The sequence below is a fragment of the Lagenorhynchus albirostris genome, chromosome 9 (genome assembly GCF_949774975.1).
Source record: "Lagenorhynchus albirostris chromosome 9, mLagAlb1.1, whole genome shotgun sequence".
In the NCBI taxonomy this organism is placed as follows: Eukaryota; Metazoa; Chordata; class Mammalia; order Artiodactyla; family Delphinidae; genus Lagenorhynchus; species Lagenorhynchus albirostris.
Window position 1 is genome coordinate 70093746 of NC_083103.1, and position 27008 is coordinate 70120753.

At 44.2% G+C, this 27008-nt stretch overlaps 1 protein-coding gene and 1 long non-coding RNA gene across 12 annotated transcripts in view; one reads left to right on the forward strand and one right to left on the reverse strand.

Annotated features, from left to right (window-relative positions):
• The window catches only part of AMOTL1 (angiomotin like 1), a 175471-nt gene that overhangs the window by 27501 nt on the left and 120962 nt on the right, over nt 1-27008 (forward strand). For 4 of the 11 annotated variants that reach the window (XM_060160247.1, XM_060160246.1, XM_060160245.1 and 1 more), the window contains 2 exons: nt 3571-3784; nt 15881-15934. In XM_060160247.1, the coding sequence (XP_060016230.1) occupies nt 3670-3784; nt 15881-15934 (169 nt within the window). In that variant the 5' untranslated portion in view covers nt 3571-3669. Of the gene's footprint in view, nt 1-3570; nt 3785-4126; nt 4177-15880; nt 15935-27008 lie in introns of all 11 variants that reach the window. The other 7 variants (XM_060160238.1, XM_060160240.1, XM_060160239.1 and 4 more) reach the window with 3 other exon arrangements.
• Nucleotides 11845-16094, reverse strand: LOC132526240 (uncharacterized). Its single transcript, XR_009542504.1, has 3 exons — nt 15706-16094; nt 15020-15159; nt 11845-11971 (listed from the first exon to the last, which is right to left on the reverse strand). It is a non-coding gene; the product is annotated as an uncharacterized LOC132526240 (long non-coding RNA).

Consider the following 27008-nt stretch of genomic DNA (forward strand, 5'->3'; position numbering starts at 1 on the left):
TACACATTAGCATATTTATGTCAACCTCAATCTCCCAGTTCATCCCACCCCACCCCCTTTCCCCTCTTGGTGTTCATACACTTGTTCTCTACATCTGTGTCTCTATTTCTGCCCAGCAAACCGGTTCATCTGTACCATTTTTCTAGATTCCACATATATGCATTAATATACGATTTGTTTTTCTCTTTCTTACTTCACTCTTGTATGACAGTCTCTAGGTCCATCCACGTCTCTACAAAAGACCCAATTTCGTTGCTTCTTATGGCTGAGTAATACTCCATTGTATATATGTACCACATCTTCTTTATCCATTCGTCTGTCAATGGGCATTTAGGTTGCTTCCATGACCTGGCTATTGTAAATAGTGCTGCAATGAACACTGGGGTGCATGTGTGGTTTTGAATTATGGTTTTCTCTGGGTATATGCCCAGTAGTGGGATTTCTGGGTCATATGGTAGTTCTATTTTTAGTTTTTTAAGGAGCCTCCATACTGTTCTCCGTAGTGGCTGAATTACATTCCCGCCAACAGTGCAAGAGGGTTCCCTTTTCTCCACACCCTCTCCAGCATTTGTTGCTTATAGATTTTCTGATGATGGCCATTCTGACTGGTGTGAGGTGATACCTCATTGTAGTTTTGATTTGCATTTCTCTAATAATTAGTGATGTGGAGCAGCTTTTCATGTGTCTCTTGGCCATCTGAATGTCTTCTTTGGAGAAATGCCTATTTAGGTCTTCTGTCCATTTTTGGATTGGGTTGTTTGTTTTTTTAATATTGAGCTGCATGAACTGTTTATATATTTTGGAGATTAATCTTTTGTCCATTGATTCATTTGCAAATAATTTCTCCCATTCTGAGGGTTGGCTTTTCATCTTGTTTATGGTTTCCTTTGTTTGCAAAAGCTTTGAAGTTTCATTAGGTCCCATTTGTTTATTTTTGTTTTTATTTCCATTACTCTAGGAGGTGGATCAAAAAAGATCTTGCTGTGATTTATGTCAAAGAGTGTTCTTCCTATGTTTTCCTCTAAGAGTTTTATAGTGTCCAGTCTTACATTTAGGTCTCTAATCCATTTTGAGTTTATTTCTGTGTATAGTGTTAGGGAGTGTTCTAATTTCATTCTTTTACATGTAGCTGTCCAGTTTTTCCAGCACCACTTATTGAAGAGACTGTCTTTTCCTCCATTGTATATCCTTGCCTCCTTTGTCATAGATCAGGTGACCATAGGTGCGTGGGTTTATCTCTGGGCTTTGTATCCTGTTCCATTGATCTATATTTCTGTTTTTGTGCCAGTACCATATTGTCTTGATTACTGTAGCAGTAAAGCTCTATTTTTGTCAAACAAAGTTACTAGAATCTCCAACTCACTTCTCAAGGGTACTGCAAGGATTAATAAAATGGTTTTGAGTGACCAGTGTATGGTAAATAAATGTTGCTTTTTAAGGATGTAGTATTATTGTTATTATTTCATAATTGGTAAAGATATAAGATGTTGACTATTTAGTTCATTTGATTAAATGATGATAGCAGTAAGATCATGGCCCAGGTTTGGATTTCTATTCCAGACATGTTTTTAGTTCTGCACAGAGAACGTGTCTTATTCCAATTGCAGACTACCTCTAGCCTCAATCAGCCACCTCTCCCATGCTGAGGCTGATGTCTCAATTTGCTAATGGACAAATAACACAGCTTTCTTGGCCTACTAATGTGGTTGGATAGGTCATCTTTGTATGTAGAAACATATTATTATAGACTGTAAGTCCTGGAAGACTGTACAGATCTTTGACATCATCTAGTCCTAATTCCTTCATTTGAAGTTGAGGAAATTAAGTCCTGAGAGCATAAATGTGTTTGCCCTAAGTCACCCAGTTAGTGCAAGAGTCAGGGCTGAAATCTGGATTTATTGTTAAGTCCAGTGTTTTCCCTATGGCATTGTGCTATACCCATTCTGGTCTAGAATTCCCCTCTAAAAGTTTTGGGTGCTTGCCTTGAATACAAATCCCTAGTGAGCCGGGACCCAATAAAGTGCAGTACACTGCCTTGTCTACAGTTGGACGGGCAGTGCAGGAACATGCAGAGCGAACAGCATTCTTGAGACGAAATCAAGCCAGCTGCTCTGATTACAACCATTGATAACTGGATGCCCATCATAATTAGGCTGATAGGATTTCTCCCCTGCTGGATGTCCCTCTGGCTGCATTCACAGATTAGGTCAATCAATCATGTTCAGTTATTCAGCCACGTCCTTTGGAGGACCTGTTATGCATTATGAAGGGTTATGAAGTCTCTTTGTAATGTAGGCAGAAGTTTGGCCATGAGTTGTAACCTTCCCAGATACAGTTTACAGGTAGAGATTCCCAGGCTGGACTTCTTGGAGGCAGCCAGTGAGGCGTCCTTTTTATGGAAAAACGAGAATCCTCCTGACATGGACTTTCTATCATGGTTTTCAAGAGGAAGTGGAAAATTGGTCTTCATGGTCCTTCTCAGCCCTGGGATTTTCCTTAAAATGTATTATATACTTTTTTCAGATTATAAAAGTAATGCATATTTATTATGGAAAATGCAGAAAGTTGTAAAGAAAATAAAAATAATTCATATTTCCAATACAATGGGAACTACCTCAAAATTTTAGTTCAATTTTTCCAGTCTGTTTTTTAGGCCTATATAGAAATATATAGCTATTTATTTTTTTATGAAATTGATACCCTACCCTGAAATTCTAGAATTCTATAAAGCATGCAGAACTATACACAGTAAGTTCCTTGCTCAAAGCCTGGCCTGCAATTGTTGCTCCATAAACATTTGTTAACTGAATGAAGAGGGGGGTCACGGTGTGTAGACCTGAATAGCCAGCCTTGTCAGAAGATCTCACACTCAGACCATGCCTGAATCTTTTATTTTTTATTGAAGTATAGTTGATTTACAATGTTGTGTTAATTTCTGCTATACAGCAAAGTGACTCAGTTATACATATATATACATTTTAAAATACTCTTTTCTATTATGGTTTATCCCAGGAGATTGAATATAGTTCCCTGTGCTATACTGTAGGACCTTGTTGTTTATCTATTTTATATTCTATATGTAATAGTTTGCATCAACTAACCCTAAACTCCCAGTCCATCCCCACACCCCGGGCAACCACAGCTCTGTTCTCTATGTCTGTGAGTCTGTTTCTGCTTTGTAGATACGTTCATTTGTGTCATTTTTTAGATTCCACATATATGTGATATCATATGGTATTTGTCTTTCTCTTTCTGACTTACTTCACTTAGTATGATAATCTCTAATTGCATCCATGTTGCTACAAATGGCATTATTTCATTCTTTTTTTATGGCTGAGTAGTCTTCCATTGTATATACGTGTACCACATCTTCTTTATCCATTCACCCATCAATGGACATTTCGGTTGTTTCCATGTCTTGGAATGCCCGAATATTGACAACAGTCTTTGCATGCTAAAGAAACATAATAAACTAGAAACTAACCACTTTCCTTCAAGAAAGTGTCCCCTTTCCAGGAGAGCATCAGTAGTCATTTATCTCCATTTTTTCATGCTCATTATTTATTTCAGGAGATTCCCTTTGATCAGAGAGCTGCACATACAAGAGACTTGCGGCAAGCATGGACCTCAGTGAAACATGGCCTTTGGAGGAAGGAACCTGGCTGTCTCATGCTGGAATTCATCATTTTGCCAACACCAGAGGGGGTATGGCTGCTTTTGCTGTCCCTGATACACGCGGTCCTCTTCAACTCCTGCACCCATTGTGTCAACCCAGCTGTACTCTGTACGTGCCCAGTGCTGTTTGCCTTTTCACAGAAGCAGTTGGGTGGAGGGGAGAGGGCATGGACTTTGGTGTCAGACAGACCTGGGTTCAGATGTGGAATTTCCTTCTTATAAGCTATGTGGCCTTAAGAAAATCGATCGTTTCCTCAGCTCTAACATGAGAGTAAGAATGCCTACTTGTAGGGTCGTGATAAGCAGCACTGAGTAATGTAAGCTGTCATTGACTGAGAACTTACCCTAGCTAGGTGGGAAGTTAGTCACATATCTTTGAACCCCTAACATGTGTCAGGCACTATTTTCTTGCCCGTCTCCCCCCTCCTCCCCTCTTCTCTCCTCTCCACAGCCCTGCAAAGATTAAAGTTGAAGATAATGCAACTGGTATAAACAGTCTAGGTCAGTTCACCTTCCTTCTGGTTCTGTGTCCTAGCATGTGATTAATGCAACTCAGCATTAATTGATGGGGATGTTGTTTACTGTCCTGGCATGGGGCATCCAAGTATAAGAGTCACAACCCTGACACAGAGCAGTGGTCCTCTTTCAGGTCTAAGAGTCTGCCCCATCCCCCATCCCCCAGATCTAATGGAGATCCACTTGGGCAGTAGGAGTCATTCTATGGATGGGAGAGCAAAGGCCACTAAAGTTAATGCATTCACACGATGTTTTTAGAGAGGGTATGCCTCCCATTTGTTGTTGTTTATTCATTCACTCAATAACTATTGAGCACCTACTATGTGTCAAGCACTGGGAATACAAAAAAAAAGAGTAAGATAGACACGGAGATCACCAGACTACACTCCCTACTGTGTCCCATCTCTAAAATGGGGTAACTTATACAGCAATAAACATTTACCGAACTTCTGCACTGCATCAGGGTACATCTTCCAACCAAGACAACTGCACACAATGGGAGATTCCCCGAAGGGAAGCTTGAAACTCTAAGAGAGGACACTTGGATGCGGCCCAGACAAAAACCAATAGCTGTTCACTCCTGTGCCCTGTCGCATTGCCACCCTAGTCACTTTTAGAGGTCCTTAAGCCAGTGTCTCCTCACAGCCCAGCCCATGGAATAAAGTTGAACTTCCTCAGCTCAACATGCAGCCTTCCTTTCCTGATCTGACCCCTGCCTGCCTCTCTAGACTCATCTCCTGCTGCTCCTCACTAAAAGCAAACCCCTTTCTCATCACTGTATCGACCTCCCCCTGGATCCTTGAATACATCATGTTCTCACACACCTGTGTGCCTCTGCGGAGGCTGTCATTACTATGTGTCTTCTACTTGGCCAGCTCCTGCTTATCTTTGAAGTTCCAGCTTAAGTCATCTATTCTGGGATCTCTTCCTGCTGCTGCCACCTACCCACCCCCACCCTGATCTGAATGAGTGGTCCATCCTCAGTGCTGCCACGGAACTTGCAGATTCCTGCAAGTCACAGAGTTGCCACACTGCATTGTCATTATCCTAGACAATGTGTGAGCTTCTTGGGGGCAGACATCTTGTTTTATTCACCTTTGCATCCCTTTCACAAGTAGTCTGGCAAATACTTGATGCATATTTGGTGGCTGGCCGGCTGGCTGGCTGGCTTGATGAATGAATGGATGGATGAAGCAATGATGGCTAGGAACATATCCTCTACATATTTCTGCTTTCCTTGAGAATCTTTTTTGACTGTGGCAACCCAACTGGTTGCATAACTTCTTCTGGCACCACTACATCACTTCACCTTACTTTCAGCATACCTAGAGCATTTCATTCAGTTACCCCTCTCCCCCCAGAGCTTGTTAACCAAAGCTGGATGAGAGAGGAGGGAATTAAGTAGGTGTGGTTTGTCCGCTGGTGCTTTTGTAACCTAGGCAATAGAATCATCCATCACACAATTTTAGAGCAGAAAGAAGCCCTAGGGATCACTGTGACAAAGGGGTGGGGCTAGAAATTCTACTGTGACCAGCTCCAAGCATTATCACACACCTCCTTGAGTTCACCACATCATGTATCTACAATCTTTGGAGGTATGGCTGGCTCATAGGAAGGGGAACCAGACCTGTGTCTGGATCTACCTAATAGGGAAGCACTACTCTTGGGTAAGTGATGAGCTTCTGGGGCGGATGGGCAACAGATACCATGATATCTGGCCCCAGTTCAGACAATCAGTATGTGATGATGGAGGTATCCAAGACAGAGTATGGTTGTATTGCCATATGTGGGTGAAGTGCTGTCACAGTGAATCAATGTGGCTAAAATGTGAAAGTCCTTGTGAGCAGCTGGATCAGGGTGGTTCTCAGAGGCCTAGGCTGCGGTTCAGGGAAAGGATGTAGGTCCTAAGAGGACTAGGCAGGGTGGCAAAATGGAAACATGGTGAAATGTTGAAATGAGATGAGAAAACTCGCACTAGAAACAAAGTGAGAGCTCTGCTGCGCCAGACCTAAGTCAGAATTGGACGAATTACAAAAGCATATTTGTAATCATTTATTAGGTAGATACGTTACACCAGACATTATGCTATGCCCTTTTCCCCCTAGTTTTTAAAATTTATTTTTTGTTAAAATGTCTATTTAATTTTTATTTTTTGTTTTTAAAAAAATAATGGTAAAACTCTGAATTCTACCTAAGTATGTATGGTAACATTTTTCACCTTTATTTTTGAAAGATAGTCTTTTTTAAAAAATTTTTAATTTTATATTGGATATATATTTTATATATAAATATATATAATATATTTATATTTTTATATATAATATAAATATATTATTTATTAAATTATTATTATTTATTAAGTTATATTAAATATAAATATATAATAAATATATATATTTATTATATATTTTACATTTATATTTATTTTATATAGTTGATTTACAGTGTTGTGTTAGTTTCAGGGGTACAGCAAAGTGATTCAGTTATACATGAACATATATCCCTTCTTTCTGAAATTCTTTTCCCATTTAGGTTATTACAGAATATTAAGCAGAGCTCCCTGTGCTATACGTTAGGACCTTGTTGGTTATCTCTTGTAAATATAGTAGTGGGTATACGTCAATCCCAAAGGGCCTTTTTTGTATAGATATAGACTGTCGCCATTCATTCTCACAACAACCTTATTCTCCTTTTATGAATGAAAACACCTGAGCCTGAAGAGACTGAGAAACTTTCTCAAGGTCACTGGCAGAGTGGGGATTTGAACCGAGGTCTGCCTAACGCCAAGCTGCGCCAGGCTATTGCTCCACAACTCATCCTCCAACCCTCGCTACTCTGCCTTCTCAGTTAAAGGCTCTGGTGGCCCAGTTACAGATTCTTTATTGCTTGCTTAATTGTCACGGTAGAAAAGAGCACTAGCTCTGAGCTGGGCCAAAACATCAGCAGTTCTGTCACAAAGTGCGGATTATCATCCAAGACCCTCTGACGGCCGCCTCAGCTAATGCATTGCCAAGGCCTTGACCCACCTGCTTCAGAGCATCTTTCCTCCAGCCCCTACCCCACACCCCCTGTTTCCCAACACTGGCCGGTCCCATCTGCTCCATCTCTGAGGCCCACCGTGGGCTAATGGGGTTTACATTTCTAGTGAGGTACCAGGGCAAGTCCTGGAAGTGTCCAGGCCTTGAGGTGTTTTTCTTGGCTTTCTGGAGTCCTCCGAGAACTGCATTATCTACTAGGGAGGCTCAGTCATCCTGGTGAGTCATGGGCCTTGAGACAGGGCCAGATCCACGCAACATCTGCCTTTGCGGTATCCTCAGAGCATCTCGGGCTGCCGTGAGGGTGGGTCAGCCTCCAGGAAGCTGGCTGGGGAGAACCCAGGATGTCTGAGGGTGATACAGAATTTCTGCAGGAAAGTCCCTCTGCCACTCCCGCTTCCTACACTCTTAAAATACCCTCAAGGACGTGGGCCGGTGGTTATGCAAACTTATTTTAAAGGCTTGGAACACATTTTCCAAATGAAATCATATGCAGTGCCTGACACACAAAGCAGAAGGGGGCCAGAGCCCTGGTTCTGATTGGCGCAGTGTAAGCTCCTTTGGCCGCTCCTTTGATTTGCCAGCTGCCACATCAGACGTGTGGGGATTTGTGCAGGAGGGGAGGCCTCCATAGCCCTTCTCAGTGAATCTATAAAACACTTCTTTATGTTATAGATGTGCTCGCTCAGCTGTTTGGGTATCCTGCTGCCATTCACTCTTCCCAGGGCACCCAGCCTGCTTAAGCTCCTCATTAGGGAAGAGTAAGGAAGTGTGGGAAACATTAACCTGGCAGTAGGGGCCAGGTGTGTCTAGAAATTCAGTGCTGCTCTTCCCATCCTGGTTATAAAAACAGGAAGGAGCGGATTTCCCTCCTGGTCCCTCTCAAGGTCAGGGAGAGTTTTAACATGTCAGGAAGGAAGGAAGGAAATTTTTCTGAGTGTGGTCTGGGTGCCAAGCACTGCTGTGGGCATTATTTCATTTTATTCAAATCCTCATTGAAATCTCTTCCAGTAGGTATTATTATCCCCATTTTTCAGATGAGGAAACTGAAGCTTGGGAAGGCATGATAACTAAGGCACCATAAGACTCATATAGCAAACACCAGCAGAGCTCACATTCACACTCAGGCCTTCATTCCCCAGAGCTCTGCTCTGTCCATTTCACTTCTCCATCAGCTTCAAAGGGCATCTCCACCTTTGCATGAAGCTTGATCCTTTGTGTCTATTTCTTTTTTTCTTTAAATTTTATATTGGGGTAAAGTTGAGCTTTGTGTCTATTTCTCTTGCATACAGGGTGGTAAAAAGATTAATACAACAGAATCTGGTATCCATGGTCTCCTATTAGCATTCGTTTTAACAAGTTTCATAAAGGTCATTTCTTTTTACAGAGGAGATACAGGCTAGGCAGGTTTGGAGACTTGTCAAAGATTAGTGGCCAAACTAAGGCCAGAATTCAGGCCTCTGATTCTCCTGCCGGCACCTACGGTAGGTAGGCTGACTGCTAAGGCCATAGCATCTTGGAAAAATCATTTTAATGTGAAAAAAGAGAGACTCTTGTGCACCAGGTAGACTCTATTTGCAGCGTCTGAAAGAAGCGATTCCCTCTCAGGCCTCTGTCCAGGATACTGGGGTGGAAAATGGGAGATCAGGATGGTCTCTGCATCTCAGCAGAAACTCAGATCCGTCCTATGGATGTCCCTTGTAATGATGTAGTCATAGATTTCAATGGCAGCAAATGTTTTTACCCTTAATCTTAACACAGCGTATTTTGTCTGATTTCACTCAGTAGATCCAACTGAGTGCGAGCTGGAAATGTATGATTTTCCTCTGCAGGGACCTTTTTCTTTGTGTATTTTTGGAATGGTTTATTCTGATTCATGGCCACATACACCTTCTAGTTGCTTCTTGGCTCAGCCAGAGTTTATTTCCTTTGATATGATGTTGAGTGGGGCATCTTTTAAATCTTCATCTGTATTCCATAGTTGGTAAAAGGAATCCTGGTTGCAGGGGTCTGGAGAGATCCAAGTTGTTTATATATTTCATAAAATGTCTTGCTTTTATTAGTAGCATCTACTTCATGGTATTTGAATTTTTCAGAGACTATATTTAGCATTTTTACCAAAATGAATCCTTGGCTTCCTGTCAGACTTAATATCATATCATCTCTGGGCTTGTATTGTTTCTGCTAAAATGATTTTTTTTTCAGGTGAGATATAGTGAACTATTCTTCCTATAGAGCCCATTTCTTTTTTCTGGATGTTATCAAACACTTAGAGCAGTTATCTGAGACTTGATTTTCATTTAAGGGAAACAAAGCAACTATATTTTCTTTCTCCCTTTCATCAAGGATTATATAAAAAGTGGGGTTGTACTAAAATAAAAGAATATTAAACCCTAGGAGAAGATGACATGTCCTTTGGGCCAATTCAGCCCTGGAGCTAATGCTGAGACCAGTAAATGCAAAATTCTTTTGATGAAACTGTATGGGTGGGTGCATATATTTTCCTGCTGTCCTCTGTTGGCTCGTCCTGAGAGGATGCAGATAAGGGACAGGATAACAGGAGAGAGTCATGCCTTTCTTAGAGCAGACACAGACCCACTCTTCCCTCCTAAATCTGTCCTGCCCATGCTCCCCAGGGTGAGGAGGGGAGCGGGAGCAAGCATTGCTTCTCCACTCTGTTCTGCTGGTAACTAGCAGAGGGCCTCCAGGAGATGGAAGACTACCTGCAGAGCAGGTGAGCAAAGGGCGATGCCAGGGTAGAGAGGGAGGCAGAGGTAAGGCTTAGCTCGCTTCTTCCTGTCTTTCATGCTTGAGATTGGTGACCTCCCGGGGTAGGTGTTGGGAAGGCTGTGCACAGATACGAGTGGCCTCTGGCTACCATTCTAACTTGTTGTTATGGCATCCGTGCAGCTTCTTCTTGTAAAGGAATTGATGACATCCCTTGGCTGAAAAGAAAACTTCTCCCCATGTGGCATCTAGCCCTCACCCATCTCTTGGGGGAAGAAGCCACATCTGTTTGAGACCCCATCTCCTCCTTTTCTCCACTGACCAAGGGGCTGTAGCCCCTGGGGGCCTCCAGGGTCAAAGCAGCTCATATAAGCCTGCCCTCTCCGTGGCTGTTCCTCCAAGCAGAACCTGCAGTCGAGGTAGGCCCTGCCACCGTTGCAGCAGAGGCCAGCCAGGGGCTGATGGCACGCCCAGACTCCTGTGGGGCGTGGTCCTGGTCCATAGCTTCCGTCCTGCACAGTAAGCAGGATATTAGCGATGGCTGTTTTGCTAGAAACCCCTCTGCTAGCCACTTGAAAAGCATTTGGAGTGTGCTTTTAGCTCTAGAAATGGATCTAAGAATTCCTTTGATCCTAGAGTTATGTTCAACGTGGCTATGTGAGCATACTTCATTTACAGAGGAATGAGGGTTATGATTAAGTGAGTTTTCCAGATAGCTGAAGTGTAACTCTTTAAATGCCTAAATTTTGTTCAGGATTTTACTGTTTTGTAATAGTTGATAAAACTTTTTTCCTATGATTTTTTATAAACTTTCTTGCCCTACTAACCAGAAAACAGTCACACCTTAGTTTATGACTGGGGTTGGACCAAAATCTCATTTAGAAATATATTATCTTTCATTTAGAAGCCATAATATGATATCCAACTTGTTTCAACAGTTCATAAACATGTTTGAATATGCCTAAAAAATAATCTCTACCAGGGAACACAGGAAGGTGTGGACAGTGCTTCAGTTTGGGGATGGAGACTGTGATAGGACAGGAGAGAGGACTTCCATTTTTCAGTTTATACCCATGGGTATTAAATGTTTTTTCCTTCACCTTGAATATATATTATTTGCTTATATAATAAAAATTAATTTAAAACATTTAGAATTATTATTAATAATAATATTATGATTATTATTTAGATTATTAATATTGATGAATAATGAATGAATATTGATGAATAATGAATTGATGAATAATATATTATTAACTTTATATATATAAAGAAATATTAAAGCTAGGGGCTGGGTTCCCTGTCTAGCTCCCCAAAGTCTGTTCAACTCACGATGTAGTGGGTAACAGCTAGAGTGGATATCAGACATCAGCCCCCTGCGTACTCTGTTTCTATGGAAAACCTGAGCCCCAGAAACGCTTCCTTCTTGCTGCTTTCTCCCCACCTGTCCCACCTTCTAATAAATGCTGCCCTAGAAGTAGGATCAGACTCCTTCCCTGTCTTCAGTGGTCACAGCAGCAGGAAGCCCATTCTCCTCCAAGGACGGTCAAAAGAGGGGACTCCAGGGACTTCCCTGGTGGCGCAGTGGTTAGGAATCCGCCTACCCATGCAGGGGACACGGGTCTGAGCCCTGGTCTGGGAAGATCCCACATGCCGCGGAGCAACTAAGCCTGTGCGCCACAACTACTGAGCCTGTGCTCTAGAGCCCACAAGCCACAACTACTGAGCCCACGTGCTGCAACTACTGAAGCCCACATGCCTAGAGCCCACGCTCTGCAAATAGAGAAGCCACCGCAATGAGAAGCCTGTGCACTGCAACGAAGAGTAGCCCCCACTCGCCGCAACTAGAGAAGGCCCGCGCGCAGCAACGAAGACCCAGTGCAGCCAAAAATAAATAAATAAAATAAATGAATTTATTAAAAAAAAAAAAAGAGGGGACTCCGCATGCCTAAGCCTTCTATGTGGGAGAGAAAGGCACCGTGCTTGGTCTGTCTCACACTTTTCCTGTTTGGCTTCTCCTGACAATACAATGAGATAAGTATTATTATCAGGAAACTGAGGCTTTGAGAGATGTAGTAACATCCCTGTGATTTCTCCCCTAATAATTTGACAGCACTATTTCAACCTATAAGATTGTGCACTGTCCTTTATAACTCGGTGACCCTCCAGCAGAATCATTTCTTTATAAGAGGCCTATAAAAGTCAAGTGTGGGTAAGCACTTTGGACGTTGCCTGAGGTTTAGTCAGGTCCTCTGAACCTATTAGAAGGTGAACAACATGAGGGCAGGAACCTGTTCCGATCACTTTTGTATCTGCGCTGCCTAGCAACATCCTGGAAGCATGGTCTATTCCCCATAAATATTGTTTGCTTAACGAGAAACATTATTGTTTGCTCTGCTCTGCTTCCTAAGACAGAAAATTGGAATCCTATAGTTTAGAAAAATTGTCAACAACAGATATTGAAACAAGAAAAATATTTTCTCATGAACCTTCAGTTGATTAGGAAATTTAAATAACTAAAGTGCTGTAAGAAAAGATCTTGGCTTACGAGCCATCCATTTATAGGAACAAATTGAAGGGGAATCCATGGTGAGTTAGAACAGTTTGGTAGACTCCAGAACATAATGACCTGGTGGTATATGAGTAATGCTCTTCCTACGTGGGAATGCCTGGTCCCAACTCCACATAACCAACCTTCAAGGCACCTCTTAGAAAGCAAACTAAAAGATGGGGCAATGTACACAGCCTTTAATTTGAAGCATAATCTGTGGTTAGTGATTCCTTTCGGTAACTCAAATTGCTAAAGGAGAGAAAAGAGCCCATTTTTTCTCCGCTGTAAAGGAGCATGCCATCTAATAATAACTAACATTTACTTGATTTTCACAATGTGATAGTCTCTCTAAATGCTGTAGTTTATTGCATTCTCACCACAACCTTATGAGTTAGATATGATTATTATCTCCATTTTTATAGAAAACTAAGGTTAGCAGAAATTAAACTATTAGTTAATAGTGGAGCTGGTATTAGAACCAAGGTCTGGCTGACCCCAAAGCCCTCTGTAGACTGTCTCTCTTGGAATACAAAGACTAGTTGCCTCCCGATATGATGGGGAAATAGAGGAGCCTGGTCCTGCAGACAGTCCATCTGAGCTCACCCACTTATGAATTCAGGGGTCAAAAGCTCCTATTCGAACCAAGAACTGACCGTTGGAATTTGGCAATGTCAAGGCCAGTCCTGGGCTGCACTAGTATCCACTTGAGGTTAGTGGTTACAAATTGAAAATAAGACCAGTCAGCATGATGGTATGTTTCTCCAATGATGTTTCACTGGGTGCTGGCAGACAGAAGATGAAGAATTAGATTCTATCAGGGTTATGGTTTTCCCAAGGACTTAATATGGGGGGCAGGAGAAGGAGAAAGAGAGAGAGGGGTAGAGAGGGAGAGATGGATTTGAAGGTGTATGTAAGAGAGAAATGATAATAATAGACCTAGAGACTAGGGTGGTTAAAAGAGGAAAGAAGGTCAAGAGGAGAGTGAGGAACAGAGAAAAGATCATGGGATAAGTAAATTATAGGAGCTGTTGGGGGTCAAGGAGACATTGGGTTAGGATAACAGAAAGAATAAGCTGCAAAGATAGGAGGTGGTGGTTGGAGAGTGGGATGCTTGGCGTTGAGACTACAGTTGGTGTCACTCTGAGAGCAGGGAGCTGGGATAGTTGGAGATCCAGGAAGGGAGAGGAAGTTGAAGAGTTGAGAGACCAGCGTATGAGAAGAATCCATTAGGTAGAACTGGAAATAAGAATTATCATGGGGATGGTGTTGGGGGAAGTGACAGGGATCCAGATGCCAATATCTTCAAGGAATGAGGTAGAATAACACAATGGCTGCAGGGAGTAGGGGTGGTGGGCCATGTGGTCTCTTATTTTCAAGGAGGGTCAGGTTTCCATCAGAGTAAGGAATTGAAAGAAACATTCAGAGAAGAGGCTGAAGATATTGGGGATTGTGATGAACTGTGAATTCCTGAGGGCAAATAGAGGTTTCTAGGAGGTGGGAGGGGATGGATTGATGCGTGCAAACATTCACCCAAGCACATTCACTTCTCGGATTTGAGAGCTCAGATTGTCACGAGGCGGGGGGGCGGGGGGGAAGAAGAAGATAGAGAGATAGGCTAGGCAGCTCAAGAATGGTTACTTTGGGGAGTTCCCTGATGGCCTAGTGGTTAGGATTCTGGGCTTTCACTGCTGTGGCCCTGGTTCAATCCCTGCAGGCTGCACACAGTGCAGCCAAAACAAAAAACAAAAAACAAAACAAAAAAAAAGAAGAAGAAGAAGAATGGATACCTTGGTGAGGAAGAAGGACAGTCTCAACCTGGTCCCCAGCCATTCCTCTGTGAGCACTCTGGCCAAAGTGGCTTCTTTCTGTCCTCCATGGTAATTTGGGTAATTTGTAAACTGACAGTGGAAAACCCAGAGATGACTGAGAGTTTACAGAATGAGAAGACCTTGGCACTGATCCGGGAGCCCTCAGTCTGCTGCAGCTGGTGATCTGATCAGTCTGAGACTATACAAGGCCATTGCCCAGGACATTGCCCAGACTGTTGACTCTCCAACTATCAGTGTCCAAGGACAGGGATGGAGAAGAGACAACCATTTTCCATGTTTGCTCTTTCCTTCCTCTGGCTTTCTCCCAGCAGCTCTCTAGAGCACATCCCCATAGCCCAGGGCCCTCCCAGGCAAGCAGTCAGTCAGTCCTGGTGGAAAACACATAATGCATCTGCATAGGTTATTCAGGCCACTGACCCAAATAGGGAGATTCCCGCAATCGGACGTGAATTTCTTTAGGACCTACAACTCGGACTTTCAGACCCTAACTTCTGTTCCTATATTCTGTATTTGAAACCTCTCGACAATAGAAGGAGCACCGCTCTGCTCTCCCCAGACACACCACACACACACACACACACACACACACACACACACACACACACACACACACACACACACACACCCATCACAGTTCTGTGCAGTCATCCATAAGTTACTTAACCTCTGAGCCCCAGTTTCCCTACCTGTGAAATGGAGACATATTGCCTTCCTTGCTCGAACCACGTAGTCTCTTAAGAGGAGGAAATATTGTTTGGAGTGGAGTTAGAATTCAGGTTCAGAAACAAGGAGATGGTTGGGAGTATTGAAAGCTCCTCCTTCCTTGCTGCAAGAAATAGTCAAGCTCTGAAAATTCTGCCTCTCCCCATGAAAAGCACAGAAAAACGATTTCCCAAGCATCGGAGTAGTACAGACATAGTACAAAAAAGCAGGGATCGTTTTAAAACTGGTTATGCTCTAATTGGTAATGAAAGGTCGAAGAGGGTGGGGGTGGGGAAGCCACCCTCCAACCGGGAATTGGGAGGCAGCGCGCTCGCCGCTGCCGAGCTTAACGGCCGCGGTCGCCTAGCAACGGGCGGCGGGGGTGGGCGCGGGGAGCTCGCCGCCGCTGCTGCGCGCTCTCGGGTCTGCTGGACCCACCAGGAAACTTTGGGGCTCCTGGGCGCCGAGGCGTCGACGCTAGACCCAGCGGACGCCGCGATGCTCCCCGCGGGCTGAGGGCAGAGGATGAGGTCGCGGCCCTGCGCGCCCGGCCGGGCGATCCGTGGGGTCGCACCCACGGAAAGTTGGCGCGCACCTGTCCGCGCCCGGAAGACGCTTGGTCCCTGGGTGGAACTGCCCCCCCTGCCAAGTTTCTTTGACAATTTCTTACCCCTAGTGGATGGGGCATCTGGGACCCCGCGTGTCCCCCGGTTCACGGATTCCGGTCGCTGCGGGAGAGAAACCCGCGCTTTTCTAAGAGACCTACGACGGTAACTGATGCTTAATCCATTAGCCCTGAATGGTTGCGATTCTATTTTTGTTTTCTGCTTTTCTTCTTCCTCCAGACAGTGAGTTTGTGGAAGAAGCCTCATCCGCGCCCTACAGCCCCGAGGAGTTAGGTAAGTCTGCCCCTTTTGGTTTTTCTTCTCGAAATCCAGCCCGAGAACCGGGAATCTGGGGGGCGCCCGGGTCCAATCAGCCAGAGGGGTGGAGAGAAACGGTCAGGGAACACACTTCCCCAGCTGTACGTTCCCTTCGCGGTGAGAACTGGCCTTTTCCTGGCGCGTGTGCTTTGGGGGTGGCGGGGAAAGTGTCAGCTGTGCCGTGTGTGTGTGTGTGTGTGTGTGTGTGTGTGTGTGTGTGTGTGTGTGTCTGTGTGTGTGTGTGTGTGTGTGTGTGTGTGTGTGTGTGTGTGTGTCTGTGTGTGTGTGTGTCTGTGTGTGTGTGTGTCTGTGTGTCCAGGTCCGTGGTGCTGCTCCCTGGAGCGCGGCCCAACAAACTTCCCGATCTGGGGGCCTCTGCAAGCAGCCTGACTCATCCTGCCTGGAACAATGCGGTGCGGGCTGGCTCAGTCTAGCCAGTACCTGCCCCAAGAAGGACATAGTGTGGCTAGTTCCTAACCTGAATTTAATGAAGTCCAGAGCCATAAACGTTCTGGTAATTAAATTTCAAGACTTGGGAGCTGCGTTCCTCCCTGATTTGTTTCTTCTTCAGGTGTCTGGGAACAGGGCATTTCATCGTCCTGTGCCTGTCGTTCTAAGTGTAGATTTGTGGTGGGTGAGCGCGACGGTCTTGTCAGAGACAGACTTGCTCCTGTGAAGAGAAGGAAATTTGCATTGTCGGGATCCCTCTAAGTGTTCCTGCCACCCAGTCTCACTTGGTGGCTTAGTGGTTGATGGGTTTTTGTTTTTCTCATTCTAGGGTTTAGTTAAGCTGCTAAAAATCTGGGCTGTCAAGTCTGTCCTTGCTGTTCTTTTATCACCAGCGTGCCTGCCTGGCATGAAATGACAGCTGTTTAAAACCGTGTATCCACACTAAGGCTCCCAGCCTTGGGTACCGTGTGTCTGGTCAGCCTCTCCTCCTGGGCTGTATGTCCTCAGCAAGTCCCACGCCACCTGAAGTAAAATTCCACCGCAGCAAGGACTTTCATCCTTTTCTAGGAGCCAGGTACCCAAAATAGGTCTGGATCAAGGATGGCGTTGTGAGGCAGGGAAGAGGACCTTGTTTTATTCAGAAGATGTGTTTCTGAAAAGTTGTGAGGCAATCACATCTCTGGAAATGGAATCATGAATTAAATGCATGGGCAAAACTAGCTTTTAAAGGTACACCATGGTGAGTCTTTTCATGAAATGAAAATGACAAACCGTAGCTTTGCGTGAAGCAGTTTATTAAGAGGGCAGATTCTTGGTGATCTGCTCCACATGTGTTTAATTGTGTATTAATGACACCAGAATTGGTACCATTGCATTCACAGAATGGTTTATGTACCAGAAAGGCCCAGGTGATTGACCCTTTTTGGTTTTCATCTCTTCCCCCCACCCCACCCCCCACCCCCAGCAGACTGGACGGCCCAGCTGAGGTGCTGATCAGTAGGGAGAGCCCTTCAGATTATCAGTAGAAAACTCAGAAAGTAACCTTTTTTCTCTTCAGCCCTTCTGTGGGAAAAGCCCAGTTTCTCAAGAGGAGATGAGAGTGTTATAGGAATCCTGGTCCCTCCTGGGCTCTGGGATGGCATGATGATTGAGAATATAAAACACAAGTCAGAGTTTGAGACCAGGGTTCTGGATGCTTCACCTTCCTTAGCAGATACGTTAACCAGTCTGTTTTCTCATCTTTGAAAAGCTGGGGTTGTGCCGGGTGGCCTCTAAGCATCATCCAGTTCCAGCCTCCTGAGACGGAAGCCAAAGGAGGCCCATAGCTATCGGGTATTTATTATTTACATTCGGGTGCCATGCTGTTTGGGTGTGTGGTAGCTCCAAAGGGTTTTTCTCTTCCTGGCAGAGCAGCTCATTGGATGAGACTGCATTGTTTCCATGCCATTCAGGTCAAAGAGGGAGCTGGCCTTTCTCCCTTGGAAAGAGTTGTGATACTTTTGGGTGCTTTTCTAAGACACACAGCAGGAAAGATGCCTGCTACAGCAGTTGATGAGTTTGTCCAGCAGCCATTTTTTCTGGAGCACAGAAGAGCACAGATTCACCCCCTGGCCAGGATCTAAGGGAACTAGAGAAGAGGTAGAGGGAGGTGATAAACACTTAGTTTGAATTCTATCACTGCACTTACCTGTGACCTGTGACAGTTTAGCAGGTGACTAAACTGCTCTGGGCCTCAGTTCTCTCAACCTAATTGGAGACCTTGCATGGCTGGGGTCAATGGTGTGTGTAGAGTCCTAGCCCCATGTGTAGTATGTGCAGGTATTCAGGAAGTGCTTCTTGCTGTTACTTTATTAGTAGTATTCATTTGAAAGATACTTATTTCCTGTGCATGATGGAATAGCTCTCTCATCAATTGTCCCAACCTATTAACTAAAACCATTTTCATTTCTAGAAATTTCTCTGCAACTTACCTAGTCTCCAAACACAGATTCTTAGGAATGGTGATCAGGTCGATTGAATTATCTAGTGATTTATTCTTGGAGCAGCGTGTGGAATGGTGTTCCATCTGGGGTCTTCGGTGACGATCCCACTACTTTCTTGTGGCATGTTAGGTGGTTGGTTTTGCCTCCAAATTTTCATGTAAGTCTCCAAATGAACTACGACTTGCTCTTTGGGGGATTTTTTCTCAGTGTTGTGGCAAGATCATGTAATGGAATTAAGTAACCAAAAAGGGGTTTTTGAAAAGAATGGAAAAAGGATCCTATCTCTAGATGAATGCTGTATTGAAGGTGTCCTCTCATGGAGAGTCCAGAAATATGCCCTCTCTTCTGTGATGGTACCACTTTCTACACCTTTCCATAGTCTTTCTATAGTCCCACCCATAGGTAGAAGTGATGGCCATCTGAGGGGGTGAGAAAGAATGCACGGGGAGTTGGGATGAACGCAGATGTGATCATGTCTGCCCGTCTAATAACCTTTATCAACTTCCCACTACCTGGAGGATAGACATTTGGCTAGCCGTGGGAGGACCTCCATGATTTGCGTCACCCCCAGCCACCATAACCTTCTAATTACATTGAACTATGGGACAGTCCTCTAACTGCAGCTCTCTTCCTGTTGCCTGCCTGCCTTTCCTCCCCCTTCTCTCCTCCTCCCCGGCTGGCTCCTACCCCTCTTTCAACACTAAGTCCATGTGTCATGTGCCCCTAGTGGTTCTTAACCCTAGACGTTAGAATCAGGGGAGCTATTAAAAGTCCCGAGACCAAGTCCTAACCAATTACATCAAAATCCCTGGAGTGTGGACCAAAGCATCAGTGTTTCATCAGTGTGTACTTTAAAAATTGGATCTCAGTGATTCCAATGTGTAGCCATGGTTGTTAGCTACCATACTAGGTTGTGGTCACCACACTTTTCTTTGCAAATCTAGCAGCGAGCCCAGTGCCTGGCGCATGTAAGTCTTCAGTAAATGCTCGTTGAATGTGTGAGTGAGGGTCACCGCTGAGATGCTTTGTCTTTTCATGGTTATATACTCCTAAAATTGGCCTCTCTGCTTGTCATAACAGTGCCTTGGGGCACTTGAATCCTTTGACCTTTGACCTATATCTCTCTCCTTTGTTCATTCCTTAGGCTTAACCAGTTTATTTTCTTTCTTAAAAACTGAAATCCTAAAACCACTTTTTAGCATAAAAGTAACACATGCTGACTTTAGAAAATTTGAACATTAGAAAGAATAGGGGAAAAGTTCACTCCCTCACCATCCAAAAGCACACGGATGTGTCCTTGTTTCCATAACTTGTCCTAAGTTGCTGCCCTTATGGGAGTTGCTTGGCGCTGTGGCACACCTCAGTTGAGCTCAGTTGACGCTCTCTTTTGCTCAGACCCTGTGAACTTTCCTGAGTTCCAAAAGGAGTGCCCATGAGAATAGCATTCTTGGGAGAGAGCAGGGCCAATGCCCCCAGGGCCAGTGTACCATGAGAAAGGGTTTTCTTGTGCTATTCTTGCCTTCCTCATTCAAGCAGGATGTGGGGGCTTTATTAGAATAAATGATAACAGTTGTGTAGCTTCTTTAAAATAATGACTTAAATGGTTGCCAGCCCACCCCCTAGCCCTCCTAAAATAGGAGATGAGATTGCATTGTTGGATAAAAGTACTTACGTCTTTCAGAGCGCAGCAGCTGGTAAGTATAAATTTAGGATAGATAGCCTAACTGCTACAACAAACAAGCCCAAATGTCAGTGGCTTAACACCATAAAGGCGGTGTTTGTTGCTTGTGTTGTAGTCTAGTGTTGAGCTGTCAGAGGGCTCTGCTCCATGTGGTCATGAAGAGCCCCAGGCTCCTTCCCTGCCTTGGCTCCATCCTACCCTACAGCATCAGGTTCCTTCACTGGATCCTTTGAATCCATTTGGCAGACAAGTCAATAAGGTGAGCAAGACCAAGGTATGCTCACCGATGGTTGTCTCAGCCTGGAGGTAACACACTGACCTTCCTTCATATTCCAAAGGCGGAAGCTAGTCCCATAACCTCATCCACATGGAAGGAGGCTGGGAAACGTAGTCTAGTAATGTGCCAGGAAGAAGAGGAGTGCACTTGCATTGGTGATCACCAGCTTTCACATGCCTCTTATTGTTCTAACCACAATGACTGAGCTACATCCTGGTCTTTGTATTGTTTAGGATACTGGTTTGGCTGCTACAACCAAGGCTAAAATGACAGTGACTGAAATAAGAAACAAATTAAATTCTCTTTCACTTGGAGCGTAAGCAATCCAGTGCTGATATGGTGGCTTCGTTGTCCTCTGATAGACTCAAATGGAGCTTCCATGCAGTGAGCTAAGGTGGCTGCTTCAGATCCCACCATCACATCCACATTCCAGTCTATAGGAAAGAGAGAAGGAAAGTGGAGGGCATAACCTAAAAGCCGCACGCATTATTTCACTTACATTCCTTTGGACTGAACTTTAGTCAGATGGCCATACCTAACTCCAAGAAGGCTGGGAAATCTGGGTGGGAGTAAGGTGGAGTCTATTACTGGAAAGATGATTGAGTAGGATACAGGGAGAAAGAGGTGCTGGTTAACGAGTAATCTTTTCAATCAGTTCTAGGAAGCATGTCTTAGTGGTTAAGTGCATGGACTCGGAATCATACTCTGTGTATGGTTTGAATTTTGTCCCACCTCTTATTCGCTCTATGACCTTGGGCAAGTTACTTCATCTATATCTGCTTCCTAACCTGTAAAATCATGTGGTGGCTCTTTTCTGATGTTCTTCCAGACCCACTCACCATCCTTCACTACCCTGGTCTGTGCCCTGGAAAACTTACCTTTTGGAATGTAGCCTCTGGCTTCCAGTTTGGCCAGTGAGAGGTACTGGCAGCATATGGGAGGGTGGAGACCAAGAGCTGTCAGGGTACTTAGTCCCTTCCTGTCAGGCTGTGGGATAATGTGGCTGGATTAGTTTAGGCCACTGCTTCCTCTCTTACAGCATCAGATCGTGCTGGGTTCTGGAACCTCCCCTTCTGACTGAGGGGTGGCTCCCACGTGGCTTGCCCCGGGCTGCTTCTCCATCCCGTTTTCCCTTAACCCGCCCATCACACTTTGATCTGCAGTCCCTTCATCAGACTCTCTTCAGTCACTTTTTTGGAGCATACCATCCATTTCCTCTTAGGACCCTAGCTGATATGATGGGGGTAATAATAGTATCAGCCTCAGACCGTGGTGGTGAGGGCAAATGGGTTTTAGAAGGAACCCTTGAATGTCGTAACCATCATTAAATGTTTACTGTGTTTCATGTCCCTAGCCGAATGCTCCTATCCCTTCAGGCATGGTCAAACCTTCTGAAAGGCCTGACTTTTGACGTATAAATGAAATAACATGGCCATTCATCTCCTCTTCCCCACCCCGTGTTAGGAAGATGCAGCAAGACCTAAGAGTAGTGAACAAATCTCTTCCTGCATCCAAAGTTTTCTTCCCTCCCATCATATGGGGATGAATAAGGAGAAAGATCCTGGGCCTTTATTATTATTCACCTACTCTATGGTGGGCACTTTACAGGTGTAAACAGTCTACCCAGCTTCCCTGCTTGGGGTTTAAATCATGTCACCCACATGGATAGCCCCAAATATAATGATTTCCAAGGATTTGCCTGCCCATATTACTAACAAATCAAGTCTTTCTCTAAGGCTACCCTCTAATTTTAGGCCCAAGAATTCTCGGGGGTGCTTGTTTGCATCCACAGCTTCAGTTCTGGCTGCTCTAGCCTTTTGCCAAGGGAGCTGGAATCCAGATACACCTCACTGAGGCCAGTGGACACCTGGGTTACTGTTCCACGTGCTCTTTCTTCAGAAACCGGTGACCACATGACACAGTCATGGCTGCTGCTGCCCCTGCTTACACCAGGACCTGCAGGCTTGGTGTTTGTTCGCCTGCTGGGAGCCTGACTGATTTCCCAGTGTCCTGCCCTGTGCTGGCCGCAGAGTGGGCCCAGGGCCTTCTAATCATTGCACAAGCCCAGACTCACCGAGGGTCTGGGATCAGATTGGCTACCTTCCCAGCTCTGAGCTGGTCTCTAAACGGCCAGGGCCATTCACCCCATCCTCGGATCCACCCCCAGATCTCTCCACCCTTAGAAGCCTATCTGTCCTCCTTATTCCTCCCCCCAGCTCCCAGCATAGCTTCTGAGAGGGAGGGAGTTTTCACCCCAGTTTAACTTTTCCTAAGGATGATTGACAGTGGAAAATTCAATTCCCTTCGCAGGAAACCTCACCCTACCACAGGGGTGTGGTCTGGCCTCCCGGCTCCAACAAAACAATCACAGAAAGTCTCACCACTGTTACAGTTCCCTAACCCTGGGCACTCAAGTCTCTTCCACAATTGATCCTGTTAAGTTTATCAACTCATTTCATCCTCAGAACAACTCAGTGAAGCAGAAGGAATTATTTTCACCTCATGGAGGAGGAAACAGAGGTTCAGAGGGGTTAAATTATCTGCCCAATGTCACGCAGCTAGTTAAAGGCAAAACTTCCATTCAAAATATCATCTCTGGCTCCAGAGCCAATCTCAGTTTCTTGGAGAGGAGAATATACAAGTTGCCCTCCTCCAAGGCGGATTTGGTGGTGGGCTGAATGCTATAAATGATGTAAAAGGAACTAGCCCAGGGCCTGCCAGTACAGTATATGGCTGTTGGGTACGTTCTCTGTTGAATAAATGAATGAATAGTAGGTGCTGAAAGCCATATATATATATATTTTTTCTTTAGACCACCAAATAATGATTAATATGCTCCAAAGGAATTTTCCATAATGGGATCTGAAGCAACAACCAGAAAAACTCTTCCTAGCTTCCTTCATTTAGTTCCTGCTGTTCCCGCTCTGTGTTACAGGGCCAAGTCCCTGGGACAGGAAACCTCTTATGGTTTCCTGATGGTACTGACGCCATTTCTAAAGGAAACTAGACCTTGGAAGCAGCACAGTTTGGGGCGGGACAGTGGCAGCCTGGAGGGGAATCTGAAAGCATAACTGAGGGCAGGTAGACTTGGGTCTGGTTGTAAAACTCATCCCGACTCCCCTAATGTTTGTGAAGTGACACTACTCATTGCCCAGGAGGTAAGATTTTATTTCAGGGTGTTCTCCTTGGGAGGGAAAATGGAGTAGGAAGGGGAAAATGACAATCAATTCTGGGAGATAAATGGTTATCTACCTTGGCTAAAAGAGCAAGGAAGGTGGTATGGAATAGTGGGATAAAATACACACACACACACACTCACACACACACACACACACACACACACAGGAAAATGGAAAGGGCATTTTCCTTGCCAAAGAGATGTTTTACTAGAAAAATATAAGACTGTGTCCAGTCATTCCTGAATGTTAAACACAAACCACCTAGAAACCATGATATTTCATCAATTGTTAAGGATTTCCTGAGTCTAAAGAGTGTAAAATAACCAGCTTGATCTGTTCAAGAATGCTGATTATGGTTTCTGGGTCACATTCTTACTGAATGATCTTTCTGGAATATGTCCTGTTGGTTTTGGTTTCTCTCAAGTCAGTTGTGCCCATGGTGGTTGCATTAAGATGGCTTGCTGGGACTTGTCAGCTCTCACTGTCTCTCCTGGGTTACCCCTTCCCCTTTTCTCCTTTCTCCCCGCTTCTGGCTCCCTGCCTCCCCCGCCCCCACCTCCGCCTCAGTTCCCCTCAGTCTGTCCCCTCCCCCTTTCCCCTCTTGCTGCCTCCTTCCTGTTCCCATGTTAAGTTGGAATACAGACAGAAAAGGCAGTGCTTGCCTTGCTAGGGCCCTCTGCCAGAAAAATGGAACAGGTCAAATTATAAAAAAGGATTAAAAAAGAATGCTCTTTGGCAAAATGGGGGAAACAGATGTTCAGGGGTGGTTTTGCTGTCTCGGGCTGTCTGCCGCCTGCTGAAACACACTCCTTATAGGATAGCTAGATACAGAAATTCATCATCATGGCACACATGTGGTTGTTTTAATGTCAAATCTGTATCTATATATTTGTCTCTGCTTAATTCTCCTCTCTCCGTGACCTTTGTAGCCCCAAATCCAGAGTTGGCAAGATTACTGACCACCTGATAGAAAGATTTATTTTCAGCCTCTTCTCAGAGGGATTTTTTTTTTTTCCTGGCTAGGAAATTTTTATTTATTTAAAAAAATTATTGAAATATAAATTTTTGTACAGCAAAGTGATTCAGTTATACTTATATATATATATATATATAATTTTTCAGATTCTTTTCCTTTATAGGTTATTACAAGATATTGAGTTCCCTGTGCTGTACAGTAGGTCCTTGTTGATTACCTATTTTATATATAGTAGTGTGTATATGTTAATCCCAGACTCCTAATTTATCCCTCCCTTCCTTTCCCCTTTGGTAACCACAAGTTTGTTTTACAAGTCTGTGAGTCTATTTCTGTTTTCTAAATAAGTTCATTCGTATCATTTTTGTTTTTAGATTCCACATGTGAATGACATCATATGATATTTGTCTTTCTCTGTCTGACTTACTTAGTATGATAAGCTCTAGGTCCATCCATGTGGTTACAAATGGCATTATTTCATTCTTTTTTTTAATGAGTAATATTCCATTGTATATATATATATATACCACATCTTTATCCATTGATCAGTTGATAGACACTTGTGTTGCTTCCATGTCCGGGCTATTGTAAGCAGTGCTGCAATAAACATTGGGGTGCGTGTATTTTTTCTAATTATAGTTTTCTCTGGATGTATGCCCAGGTGTGGGATTGCTGGATCATATGGTAACATTATTTTTGTTTTTTTAAGGAACCTCCATACTGTTTGCACCAATTGACATTCCCACCAACAGTGTAGGAGGGTTGCCTTTTCTCCACACCCTCAGAGGGCTTTTTTTAAAGACTACCAGGAAGAGTGGACACTGGGGCTGCTCTCAGGTCACTGTAAATATTTTATGGAAACTTCAGGTTCTTAAGAAAATAGAGAAGGAACTTGTGGCTGCAGAACCTGGTCTGAAATGAGCCCTACGGAAAGTTCATGGTTGAAGGTCTCCTGCTGGGACTTGTAACCTGCCAGAGGTCCTTTGCTTCTGTCTCCCAAAAGGCTTGCCATTTACTGGCTGTTGACCAGAAATAAAAGTCCGTTACGTAGCCCCTGTGGTTGGCCAGCCAGAGAATTCAGACTATCTCCTTTAGAAAAATATTTCCCTTTTGGCTCTAAAAGCCATTTCCACCACAGACTCAAAAGAGGGATTCCAGATTCTGAACATTTGCTGTAGACTGAGGAGTGTGGCAGGCTGTTTCCGTGCCTGTCGGACCCTTGTATGGGTTAACGTCACATGCCCACCTGGTGCCTCCCCCTCTAGTGGTTCCCCCTTGTCGTGTAGGAGTGTAACGAGCATCCAGTGAGTTAGCACATCTAAAGCGCCTAGAACAGTGCCTGACAGATGACCAGTGTTTAGTAAATGTTACCCTGATTTTACTGCTTTCCTTTTTTCCCCGCCTTCCTTCACATCCCTCATCACTTTCAAGTATGTCTTCCTTCCCTGAGCTCCATTGTTTCTTCTCCCCTGTTCTGTTCATCTAGTGACACTGAAAGAAAAGGGGAAAGAATCAATTACGAAAGTATAAAGCTAGAGCTGCCACCAGCCCAAACAGTGCCTCTGAGCAAATTAGAAAAAAGCATCCCCTCCAAGTGGATGAAGAGCAGAGTCCATGTTCCCAGTTTAGCGAGTAGAGGGCAAGCTGGATTTTAGCCCCACACCTCTGCTTCGTTCAATCTGTCAGCCCGGCACTCTTGTGCAGTGAACGGCTTATACAACTGGACATGGTAGCCTGGATTCCCGACTCCCAGCCTTCTCTTGGATATTTTTTCCCTTTTCTGGGAACTCTTTCAGTGTTGTGTAACTACTAGAAAGCCTAAATTCTTCCTTGAATAGTCCTTTTTTTAAAAAATAACAACAAAATATTTTTATTAGGTGTTAATTGGATACTTTAGATATGATACGAAGTTGGGATATTCGTTGAATAGAATGCAAACAAGTAGACATATTTTTTTTCTAGATAACAAAGTCTCTGCTCAGTTATCTGACTGACATAGCATTAGGGATATAGAAGTAAGCAAGGCAGTCACAGGCCTTGCTCTCTGGAGAGAGGGCAGTCATTAAAATATAATTACACAAATTATTATTTAATTGCCCTTGTACAAGTTCTTTTTTTTAATTTTATTTTTTTATACGGCAGGTTCTTATTAGTTATCTATTTTATACATATTAGTGTATACATGTCAATTCCAATCTCCCAATTCATCTCACCACCACCACCACCACCCCCGCCACTTTCCCCCCTTGGTGTCCATACGTTTGTTCTCTACATCTTTGTCTCTGTTTCTGCCTTGCAAACTGGTTCATCTGTACCATTTTTCTAGATTCCACATATATGCGTTAATATACAATATTTGTTTTTCTTTTTCTGACTTACTTCACTCTGTATGACATTCTCTAGGTCCATCCACGTCTCTACAAATGACCCAGTTTCGTTGCTTTTTATGGCTAATATTCCATTGTGTATATGTACCACATCTTCTTTATCCGTTCGTCTGTCGATGGG